The 12,040-nt window shown below is 35.9% G+C and overlaps 1 protein-coding gene across 1 annotated transcript in view; it reads right to left on the reverse strand.

Annotated features, from left to right (window-relative positions):
* Positions 1-12,040, reverse strand: part of LOC117116301 (twitchin-like) — a 71,651-nt gene that overhangs the window by 12,476 nt on the left and 47,135 nt on the right. Inside the window, exons 39-59 of the mRNA XM_033260323.1 lie at positions 11,651-11,950; positions 10,943-11,245; positions 10,328-10,482; positions 9,930-10,080; positions 9,271-9,555; positions 8,762-9,058; positions 8,184-8,343; positions 7,668-7,810; positions 7,095-7,388; positions 6,495-6,797; positions 5,461-5,609; positions 4,920-5,070; positions 4,179-4,283; positions 3,708-3,905; positions 3,003-3,114; positions 2,305-2,477; positions 1,994-2,125; positions 1,685-1,831; positions 1,098-1,250; positions 712-858; positions 49-194 (exon numbers count right to left, since the gene is read on the reverse strand). Coding sequence (XP_033116214.1) covers positions 49-194; positions 712-858; positions 1,098-1,250; positions 1,685-1,831; positions 1,994-2,125; positions 2,305-2,477; positions 3,003-3,114; positions 3,708-3,905; positions 4,179-4,283; positions 4,920-5,070; positions 5,461-5,609; positions 6,495-6,797; positions 7,095-7,388; positions 7,668-7,810; positions 8,184-8,343; positions 8,762-9,058; positions 9,271-9,555; positions 9,930-10,080; positions 10,328-10,482; positions 10,943-11,245; positions 11,651-11,950 — 4,004 coding nt within the window. The remainder of the gene's footprint in view (positions 1-48; positions 195-711; positions 859-1,097; positions 1,251-1,684; positions 1,832-1,993; positions 2,126-2,304; positions 2,478-3,002; positions 3,115-3,707; positions 3,906-4,178; positions 4,284-4,919; positions 5,071-5,460; positions 5,610-6,494; positions 6,798-7,094; positions 7,389-7,667; positions 7,811-8,183; positions 8,344-8,761; positions 9,059-9,270; positions 9,556-9,929; positions 10,081-10,327; positions 10,483-10,942; positions 11,246-11,650; positions 11,951-12,040) is intronic.

The raw sequence follows: 12,040 nt of genomic DNA on the forward strand, positions 1-12,040 counted from the left end.
CTCACCATCATCCCCATAATTACCATCATCATTTCCTTTTACACTCACCCATCTACCAGTGCCTGCTTCAGATTTTTCAACAAAGTATCCTAAGATTGGTCTTCCACCATCAGAATCTGGACGAGTCCATGTCAGGTTCACAAAGTCTTTACCAACCTCTGTTACATCAGGTACACCAGGCTTGCTTGGTGCATCTACCAACAACAGAACCAAATCCTAAGTTATTTGTTTTAAATATTATTCATATTCATATATATTTCTAATGAAGGAATTTCACAATCATCATCATCATTATCATCATCTTTTAAAATCTGTTTTCCCTGCATGCGAGGGTTAGACTGTTGAAAGGCACATGTACAATTAGCTATAAGGTGGGTGTGTCCTATGAGACCAAGGAGTGCAATCAGCTGCAACTTCTGGATTGAGGTTTAATCGGCAGAGGTTCCCCCTCACAACATTCTGCCATGACTTAAGTGGATGACCTTGTGCATCACATTCTGTAATATGCCTTGGCCATCTCAACCTCAACCTCATGTCAACCTCAATGCACTGAAGATGGCCATACCAGCAAAGGCAACTGTGGCATAGCATATCACAACTGATGAATATATAAACAGTTTAAAGAGTTTTTGTTGGTTTTCTGTCAGAGATTCGTGTTGCACAAGCTCCGCTGGATACAACACAATGCCTAATGCTAGAAGACATACTTACCAAATGGGTTCTTTGCTAGGATTGCAGAACTTGTTGCAGTTGGTTCACCAATACCAATATCATTCTCAGCACTGACTCGCAAATGGTACAATTTATGAGTGGTAAGACCTTGTACAATGTATGTTGTGTCTTTCAAAAAGCTACCAACTGAAAGAGAACAACAGATAGATCTTAATAATTTTTATCTAAACTTAACTTTATTGAATTAGATTAGTGGCAATTGTTTATTTTGAGCAAATATATAATATATATTTTTATAATAAAAATATAAAAATAATGGAATGAAAAATTAATGAAGTGGTTTTTTTTTTTATCATAATACTGTCTCCAGTCTATCTCTACTGGTGATAAAAGCTGTAAAATAAATTTTAAAATATTTAACTGACCAGTAATCCATGCCTCTGTGCCATCTTCCTTACGTTCTGCAACATAGTTCTTAATTGGACAACCTCCCTTTTTCTTTGGTGGTTTCCATGCAATAGTAATAGAAGTGTCTGTAACTCTCCCAACATCCAGGTTCTCTGGTGGTCCAGGTGGAGCTGTAAAATAACAGTTTGTATATTAGCAATTAATTGAGAGCAGCTTAGCTCAGTCGGTTAACCAGGTTGTAGCCACTGTGTATGCGCTGAACATTGGCTACCAACTTTGTTGATGTTACATGATTAAAGTGATATTACATAATTTGATGATGTTACATAAATGGTGATGTTGCAGGATATCTTCAGTGATGTTTCATGATGACTTTGGCGATGTTACATAACTTTGTTGATGTTAAACGATGAACCTATTATGGTTAAAAGTTCAGTGGTATTACATGATGAATCCCATAATGTTATATAACTTTGGTTTTTGCATGACTCTAGCGATGTTACATGATGACTTTAGTGATATTGATTACTTTTGTGAATTCATGTGTCACATGACACTATGTCCTTGGCGATATGAACATGAAGACATTAGATTGTTTACTTACATAAAATATCTACAGTAAATGTTACACTGTCATCACCGACATCATTGCCAACAACTACCTTGTAGTCTCCAGCATCATCTGGTGCAGCTTCCCTCGCAGTAAACATGACATAGTCATCAAAAACTACCTGCTTTATACGTGCATCCGCTTAAATAACACAAAATTAAATCAACAAATAAATACATGTAATAATTTTATATAAAATCTCATGTTGATGATGGTATTTTATGAAAACATGACAAAAATATCGATAATGGTATCTATTTTATAGTAATTCAATTCATTATTTATAAAATAAATTGAATATACCTTCTACTGGTTCTCCATCTTTGAACCAACGGGCATTAATTTTGCCTTTTCCATCAAATAGAACTTTAACCTTAAATGGAGATCCAGCTTCAACTTGGACATCACGGGGAGGTCCAGCTATTTTTGGTGGAACTGGAAAAGAATACGTAAAAGAAATTGAGAGACTGAAGCCAAAAAAAAAATTCTCTTTGTTATACTGTACAAACTTTAATATGACAATGTTTATGATGATAATGATGACGGTGACGATGATAACAAGGATGATGATGATATTATATATAATGATATTAATAATAAAAATGGGGGCCTACCTTCTACATTTAGTTTTGCTGAACATTTTTCCCTGCCGTTTCTATTTGAGATTTCACAAGTTATCTCTGATTTGTCAGATTCCTGGACATCATCCAATACCAATGTAAATGTGTTGTCATTTTCTCTCATGTGTACACGGTAACCAGAGTATAATTCAATACCATTTTTGTACCTGCAATTTTCAATAACAAAAACCACAAAAGTAGTAAAATCAGTGGTGGCACCAGCAAGGTGCGGGGGCAAGGAAGGACGTTTACTCACCCCTCACGCCCCAATTGGACAGGCTTGGACCCCACCCGTCATCTGACACCCCAACTTTGGGACCAAAAATAATAATTTGCCTATCCAAATCCAAATAGTGTGGTCTAAAACCACAATTTGGGCCATACCAAGACATAAAACTCGCCCTGTTAACCCTAGTAACAATTTTTATTCAGGAACCCTGACTGATGCTCTAATCAGCAAATTTTTGGACCCAACACTGAATAAAATATCATAAGAATTTTAAATAATTACAACAACAGCAATATCCAAAATTGTATTTTTAATACAATTTGATAATTTAGATACAGTACATTTGTAGCATCAAATTAAATGGAGAACCAATAGTTAACTATCAATCGTGTAAAATGAAAATATCAACAAATAATATCAATAATGATATATTGAATAGAAAATGACATAAATTTATTATTACCATTTAACTTGAGGCATTGGTTTGCCGACCACTTTGCATTCAAATTTGGCTGTTTCTCCCTCTGGTACTGATGTATCATCAATTGGTTTATCAAAATAAGGTGCTGATCCAACTGTTGGAAATAACAACAACTTACATAATTTAAAACTTTTCATACAAAATAACCATGCCCATGTATAGGCACATCACATAGATTTGTCATATAAAACTATTTTAGGTTGCAACCCACTTTCTGATATCCCACTGCTATTGCATAGTTAGCAGTACTCACAAATAGTTTATAAATTCTATACAAATTTAAATAATTTATATAGTACTGTATATTTGTGGAAGCGGTCTGGCACAGAGGGAACGGTTTAGTTTCCCAAGCTCGAGGTTGGGGGTTTCAATCGCTTGCTGTGCACCTCGGTTGTGTCAGTCAGCAAGGCACTTCATCTGCATTGCTTCTCTCCACCGAGGAGTATAAATGGGTACCTAGGTAGTAGTAGGGTTGCCTGCTACTGTGCCAATATGGTCGCACTTAAACATGTGGACACAATGACCAGGGAATACAAAATGCTTTGTAACCTAAAGGAAATGTTTACTATACAAATACCAAGTAACAAACAAGCAAATATATAAAACAAATAAATAAAAAAAAAATTAAAATTTAAAAAAAATAATAAATAAATAAATCAATCAATCAATCAAATATGATATACAAACCTACTGCTGCCTTGGGGACAACAGGTTGGCTTGCCTTACTTGGCTCACCAACTCCAGCTTCATTCTGAGCTCTTACTCTAAACTCATACTGTCTGCCTTGAGTGAGGTCATCAACTGTAAAGTGACAATCCTTGACAGGGTATTTGTTAGCTTTCACCCAATCACTAGAGTCATCTGGCTTCAACTCAACAACATAACCTAATATTAAAACAGTACAAGTATATAAATATTAACAACTATGCTTATAATAAAATCAATTAAAGTAACTATTTTATGTGTACAGTTGCAGGACTGTAAAAGATAATAGTTAACAGCAACATTTAAGGGTAATAATCATAATGAAAATCTTAATTATATCCAAACTAATAATGTAACATAGTCATTTTTTTTTTAAATATGAAATGCACACTTCACCAGACCTCTTCTGTCAAGTGTCAAAGTTCAAATTAAATAATGCTACAGGTAGCTCACCAGTGATTCTACTGCCTCCATCAGACACTGGTTTGGTCCAGTTCAGTTCAACTGTCGTCTGTGTCACCTGGCCAATTTGAGGCGTTCCTGGTTTACCAGGAGGAACTGAAAACAAGAATCAAAACATAATGTCAAATGATGTTCTAGTTTAGTAGTTAAACTGGGTTCAAACCCTGGATTTTTATATAGTTGTTATTTTTTGATGTAGAATAATTAATTATAACATAAATGTATACAAAACTAGTCTTAAAATTCATGATAAAATGAAATAAGATATAAATTACACACTTCTATTCCAATAGTGTTTATACACAATAAAATCTTTAATTCTTCCATTTTTGTTATGTGCCTTCTAGGATAGCTTTTTAGGATATTAAAAATGTTCATAAAGACAAGTAGTTTTAATAAGATATTGTACCATTCAGTTTTCTCCTAGTTTTTATTTCTTTAGAGAGCCAGGGGTCCCAAGTTGGAAGAAGTAATTTCCAGATCCGTTTAAAGGAGCTTTCTTAGCACATCTAATATTTTTTTGCTGCTTATAGTGATACTAACATGCATGAGACAAATGAAAATAAAGGAGTAATATACAGTAGTAGTCAAAACATGCAGAATTAATTAATTCAAGAGAGATGGGTTATTTTCCAGGTGATTCTTGTTCAGTTTGCAGGAGGCTGTTTTGATTTCCGGAGAATCCTGCGACTTAAGGGAGACTCGAGATCAAAGGAGAACAGTCAAACTCACCGCAGGCAGACTTGGGAAAGACAGCATCAGATGAGGCACTGGGTTGACTCAAGCCTGCTGCATTCTTAGCACGTACTCTGAACTCATACTCAGCATTCTCATCAAGACTACCAACACTGAATGAACATTCCTTCACTGGGTAGATATTGCACTAGAAACAAACATCATTAAATAATAATAAATACAGTAACCATATCTTTGCAAGGGTAGAGGTTATTATATTACAAAAATAAAATAATTTATATGCCATTTTAGACATATCTTAAGCTCTGTTTACATTATCAAATTTTATGTGACAAATAAATGTGATATACACATATATGCTATCAGTGAGCACCTTAACTCAGAGATAGCAGCTCAGTCGATCAAACTGGTGGTAGCCACGTCCTGTGTGTTCGCTGAACCATGGAGACCTCTTGATAGTGTGGACCAACAGAGCATTATATTAATTTCATTTCTCAACCACTGTACTGTTCATTTTTGGTCAAAATGAACTCCAAACTTTTTGAAAAAAATTTAAGAGGTAGCAATTTTTTTGTACCTGTGACCAATCTGAATCGTTTTTGCGAGACTCTACAATGTAGCCGGTAATCTTACTACCACCATCTGACGCCGGGGCTTTCCATGCCAATTTCACATAGCCTTTATCAACATCCTCTACCTCTGGCTTACCAGGCTTATCAGCAATATCTATAATATTAAGTAATTATTATCATTTTATAATAAAATAATATTATTGTACTATGTATTTACAAGAATATAAATGCGCATCAAGAATTTAAATTAAAACATAAAATCTGCTCAATCAAGTCGATTATTTTCAAGATTGCTTAATAGTTATAATACTAAGTTATTCATGTTAAATTGAAATTAGTATTTTACATAGGTAGTTTTAGCCGCACAACGTTAACTTTAACTTTAACGTTAGTACCCAACATGCAATGTGATAGCTCTGCCCCTTTTGTAAACAAATTGAAATAAGCATGTGCAAACCCGTAACTAACGTACAGTACGTTGAGCATGTAAAATCCTAAAATTAATGTACTCTGCAACGCAACATAAATAAATTATGACGTCATCCATTTAACGTTAAGGAAAAAACGAAAAACATGGAAAACAAAATAAACTAATCGTTTCCTTATTTGAACTTGAAAGGGATAAGTTAGTTAGCTGTAAATTTTTGCTTGCTTGCAAGAGTAAAAATCATCATGTCCATTTCTGATTCATGGGGATATATTTGCATATAACCAATGCAACATTTTGGTTGCGTTTTGGTCTCTCAACCTTGTGCACTTGAACATGGCATACCTATTTTGTCTCTCTCCACCTAGAAGTATAAATGGTACCTGGTAGTTTGATGTGGCATTGAATGTATTAGTCTGTATTAGCATTAAATTGCAAGCACAACTAGGAATACCCCCAGGGATGTGAGACGGTTGTACTTTGTGCTGGTTTGATTATGGATCCAATGATCAGGGGTAATAATAACATCGCAAGCGCCTTGTATCGCTTAGCAAAAGGTATGTATAAATCCCTATATTATTATTATTATTATTATTATTATTACTAACATACCGTAGGGATTCTTGGCTGTGACCGACACAGCTTTTACAAGCGGTTCACTGACACCAAACTCATTTTCAGCTGCCACTCGGAAATTATATGACACACCCTCTTCTAATCCAGTCACTTCGTAGTTGGGACTACGAACAAAACTGCTGACCTTGGTCCAGACACCTGAACCCTCCTCACTTTTCTCTACAACGTAGTTGCTTACGTCGGTTCCACCATCATCCTTTGGAGGTTTCCATGACAACTTGACTGACTCAGCCGTTATGTCAGAAGCCTCCAAAGGACCTTCTGGTGAGCTTGGTTTATCTGAAAGAATGATAATATGATGATACTGTATTGTTTATTATTCAAGTTTCATAAAGTCAACCACCCTTCCGTGTAGTTAAACTGTAGTTTGATGATAAGATGCTTATCTCCCAATATCAGATTCTGGCTTAAGATCTTGTTAAGGTTATTCCTCATGATTTCATAAACTCCATTTTCTAAGCCTTACAATTGCTCCTCTGGGGTTTTCCCTCTTTAGAGGCATTGACAAGTAACGATCCAGTTCCAGATCATAAACACAGACAGTGTATCTTTAAAAAAGAAATTTTAAAAACTTACCAAATACAGTAACCCTAACTGCTACAGAATCTTCTCCTTTCGGGTTTTTCAAGGTGACGGTATATTTGCCTGTGTCATCACGACGTGCGTTTGTATTAATCAGTACAGTCTCTTCTGGGTTAGTCTCAAATTTGATCCTTGCGGAAGCCTCTACAGCTGTTTTTCCCTTATCATCATTTGTCCATGTGACAGTTGGAACTGGACTGCATGTAAATGGAATTTCGATACGGTACTGCTCTCCAGCCCGAGCTCTGATCTCCTTGAAACGGGCATCACTGGGGACTCGTGGCTTAGCTGCCAAGATAAGATGATCCATGATCAAAAATCAATAAATATATTTGTCCATGTTTTTCTCATTAATTTTTTTCGGAAATACAATATTTTTATTTATCTGTAATTTAAAAATACAGTAACAATAACCCACGGCAGCCGCAGTGCAGCGCCACCGAACTTTCTAACTACTTTTTAACCGTACAATAAATGCATCTAATATGAAATCAAATACTGCACATATATAATATTTTTTATTATAGATAAAAATGTTTATGATGAATATTTAAACTGTGTTCTTACTTGCAGGGGGAGCAGCAGTGATGGCAGCAGACGTCTCGCTAGGCTTTCCATCTCCAGCTTTGTTCTGTGCTTTTACTCTGAATTCATACTCTTTGCCTTCTGTCAGTTTACTAACAGTAAATGAGGTGTCACGAATTGGAGCTCTGAAATAAACAATATTAAATTGGAGCTTTGAAATAATCAAATAGGAGCTTTGAAACAGTATTAAATTGGAATTTTGAAATAAACCATATCATCTACAGTTTACGGAATTCACAGTTTACACCCATACACTGGATGGATTGATGGATGAAAAAAAAAGAATCGATGAGTAAATGGAGAGATGAATTGGAGTATATTTATTCCCTTTAATTGAACAAAATAAAGAAAAACATGCAACGGAAGGGATAAGACAAAGAAGGTTCCCACAACTGTAGGGTTTCATCTTCCTCAAAATGGATGGATAAAAGATACAGCTTTAAAGATGAATAGTTTGATATATAAGTGGAGTGTACATAGCATAAACATTTTTTTTACCTGCTTGCTGGGGCCCAGCGGCTTGCGCCAGCCTCTCTTTTCTCTACAACGTAGCCAGTGATTGGGCTACCACCATCACTTTTAGGTGGTGTCCACGAGATGGTGATGGCAGTTTTATCAGTATCTTTGGCAACTGGGGTTCCAGGTGCTCCTGGTGCATCTATGAACAGTAATACAAAGTCAACAGTAACAATGCTATCTCCTATTCCATTTAGAAGCTACTGTATATTAGAAACTGAAACTTAAGTTGCACTACATCCTGATTTACTTTTGAATTTCATTATCAATTCAAGAAAGAAACTATCAATTACATTTTACCAAGGAACTTATATAGGAGAATGACCCTTTGCACAGTTTGCATTGAAACTGATGGAACATTCACCCTCTAAAGAGCATGAGACTATTTGATGGAGTGTAGAAACTAACAGGAGACAAGCAAACTTGAGAGAGATCATAATATCCATTGTGATATTGCGATGTCATCTCTGTTCTGGTTCTAAAAAGTTTTGTAGTCCCTTGACCCAACAGCAGTGGCCTTCGTGCCACCACAGGGTCTGGGAATTTCATGTTATACTCACCGAATGGGTTTTTAGCTACTACAGATTCTGTTTTCAGCGGTTCACTCTCGCCAAATGAATTTTCTGCCTTCACACGGAATTCATATTCAGTGCCTTCGTCTAATTTACGCACTTTGAAGGTAGTTCCAGGGACAAAACCGCTCACTTTCTCCCAGTTATCTGCAGCAACAGGTTTCTTCTCCACAACATAGTTGTCAACATCTTCTTTACCATGGGTTGGCGGCTTCCAGCTGAGAGTGACTGTATCAGGGCCAACATCACTGATCTCAACAGGTCCTTCAGGTGCATCAGGGACGCCTTGTTAAAAAAACAATTTACATATTTTTTGTTCATTTCGATTAATTCATTTATTAACAGAGCTCCAGTGGCAGAATACCATAGAGTATGAGTCAAAAATAAAGTATTGGGTTTCAACAAACTTTACAGTAATCACTCCTTAATCATGCCTTAATATCAGTATAACAATAAAAATAATGCTGAAACACTGACGACATCATGGGTATATTTACCGAATACAGTCACTTTAACTCTGGCACTGTCAGAACCTGAAGGATTTTTGAGTGACACCGTATAGCGGCCAGCATCACACCTCTTTGCCTTTTCCACTACAAACTTGGTCTCGGTGCTTGTGTTCGTGATCGTCTTCCTGCTGCCGTCTTCTGTCACATTTTTGCCATCAAGACTCCATTGGATCACTGGCAAAGGTATACCAGTGAATTTCAGACACATTTTAAAAGGTTCTCCAACTTTGACCTTAATGTCAGTGAGTTCTCCAATGTCAAGCTGGGGTGCCTCTGTAAAGAAAATAATGAATGAGGATTTAAAAATTGATTATAACCCATCTACATTTTTTAAAATCCTGAGCTCTCACTGCCTAGAATGAAATTTGTTGCCAATATTAAAATGAGACATGGATGCTAAATGTCAACTTGTACTAGACAAGTGATTGTTAAGATACTTCTTTTTATTCCAGTACGGTGACACACCCGGATCCCATTCTCACCACTAAAAACAACTCCATTTATTTGGCTAAAGTACTTGCTGTGTAAAAGTAACAACAGATACCATTTTATATATTTAAAAAACATTATGCAACATTAACACAACATATTAACAATTATTAAACAATATAAACCATTAACAACATAAAGTGAAATAAGCATTGTACCTGGATGATCTTCGGCAGTAATCACACCAGTTGATTTGCTGGGTTTGCCCAAACCTTTTTGATTCTTTGCCAAGACACGGAATTCATACTGCTCCCCTTCGACGAGATCTGGTACAATCGCTGAATTTTCAGTTGCTGGGACTACAACAGCCTATGGAGGGTGATGAAAAACATGCATGTATTGTATTGTAAGCATTTTTTACATTCAATAAATACAGTAAGCAGTATACGGAATCTTCTGAGTCACTGTAGCTTAAAAGTTATTATTATTATAATTATTTTTATTATTGTTATTATTATTATTATTTATTGATATAAATCACAATTATCATGTACTTTTATCATTATTATCATTTTATAAAAAATAAATAGTTATACACTGTGAGTCATATACTGACCTCTTGCCACTCATCCTTTGTGCCAGGTTTCTTTTTCTCCACGACATAATCAGTAATCTTAGCTCCACCATCAGACATTGGTGTTGTCCAATTAACTTTTGCAGAATTTTTACGAATCTTGGAAAGGGTTGGTTTACCAGGTGCATCAGCAGTTTCTGAGTAAATAATTAAAAAAAAATACTTTTATGCAAATTTTATAAATGAAATCAGAGTATCACAGGAGCCCCAGAAAGCAAAAGGGAAGAGGCATACCAGAAACAACCTCAAGAACTGTTGAGAATAAAAGGAATGTGCTTGGCAGCACAGACAGCAATATTCAAATACAGAAGGAAGTAAAAGAGTATTACTGGGCAAACTCACAATCTAGAAAAGAGGAGCCATCATGATCACGATGCCCTTTACAAGCAATCATACCTAAGATTATGATTTCATGACCTATTTTTTAACCTAGAATCATATTAAAGAAAAAAAGTAACTTCATGTCAATAAATGTTTTTCACAGATGTGATACTGAAGCTCAATTTTATTAACTCCTTATGGATTTATGTATATCTTGAATTTGTGAGAGCATGTCACAATTTTGTTCTGGATTTGTAATTGGTATCGAAGACTTACCAATTGGATCTTCAGCTACTACAGGTGCTGAGGCCCGACTTGGTTTTCCAAGGCCAGCCTCATTCTCTGCAGTAACACGGAACTCATACTCTTTTCCTTCACTTAAGCCGGGAATTGTCAGCTGGTTGTCCTTCAACGGAAAATTGTTTGCTTTGAGCCATTTATTACTCTCTGGTTCTTTGTATTCTACAAGGTAGCCTGTCACTGGGCTGCCGCCATCATTCTCTGGAGGAGTCCAAGCAACTGTAGCAGAGCTTTTGGTCATTTCTTCAACAACAGGAACACTGGGAGATCCTGGCTCATCTAAAGTGTTTCAATCAATCAAAAAGGTGATGAAGGTGCAACAAGGTTATCTTGACTGTGTTTTGACCAACAAGATTTAAGACATATTTTACGGCACAGGGTTGAAATATTCTAATAGTGGTCTATTTACCAGGAAAAACATAGCCTTGTCAAAAAGTCAATCTCCTTAAAGGGTATTTTACATGTAATTTTAATAATAAAATAAAGGCAGAGAGACAAGTAATATCAATAATGAAATATACACTCAGAATACCTTATGATAGATGCATGGACAATATAATTTTATCATATTACTATACTATTATCTACTTTTTTGTACATGCTCAAATTACTAGATGGACCATCCTCACAAGAAAATTATTGAAATAAATAAATACATTTTCAATGATTATTTCAAAAAATTACCAAATGGAAGTTTGACTGTAACCGGTCTGCCTTCAAGAGGTGGGCCAGTTCCGCACTGGTTACTTGCTGAAACACGGAACTTGTAGTTCTGGTGCTCAATGAGGTCATGAACTGTGTAGTTGGTGGAGTGTACACTGCTGGTTACTAAAGACCAGTGGTCACGACCTGCTTCAGTTGCTTCGACCATGTATCCAGTGATGGGGCAGCCACCATCATCCTCAGGTTCCTCCCACGACAACCTGACGGTTGATTTTGTGTGTTCAGAGTACTCGATTGGTCCTCTTGGTGCTGTTGGCTTGTCTTTTAAAAAAAATGATTGCAAAGATTGTCAAAATTGAAATTGTTGAGTTAACCTAACTTAAAAACATAATACCTGAAGAAGTGCAATGT

This window comes from Anneissia japonica, unplaced genomic scaffold (assembly GCF_011630105.1).
Source record: "Anneissia japonica isolate Jap-2015-1 unplaced genomic scaffold, ASM1163010v1 scaffold287602_len1038180_cov171, whole genome shotgun sequence".
Classification (NCBI taxonomy): domain Eukaryota; kingdom Metazoa; phylum Echinodermata; class Crinoidea; order Comatulida; family Comatulidae; genus Anneissia; species Anneissia japonica.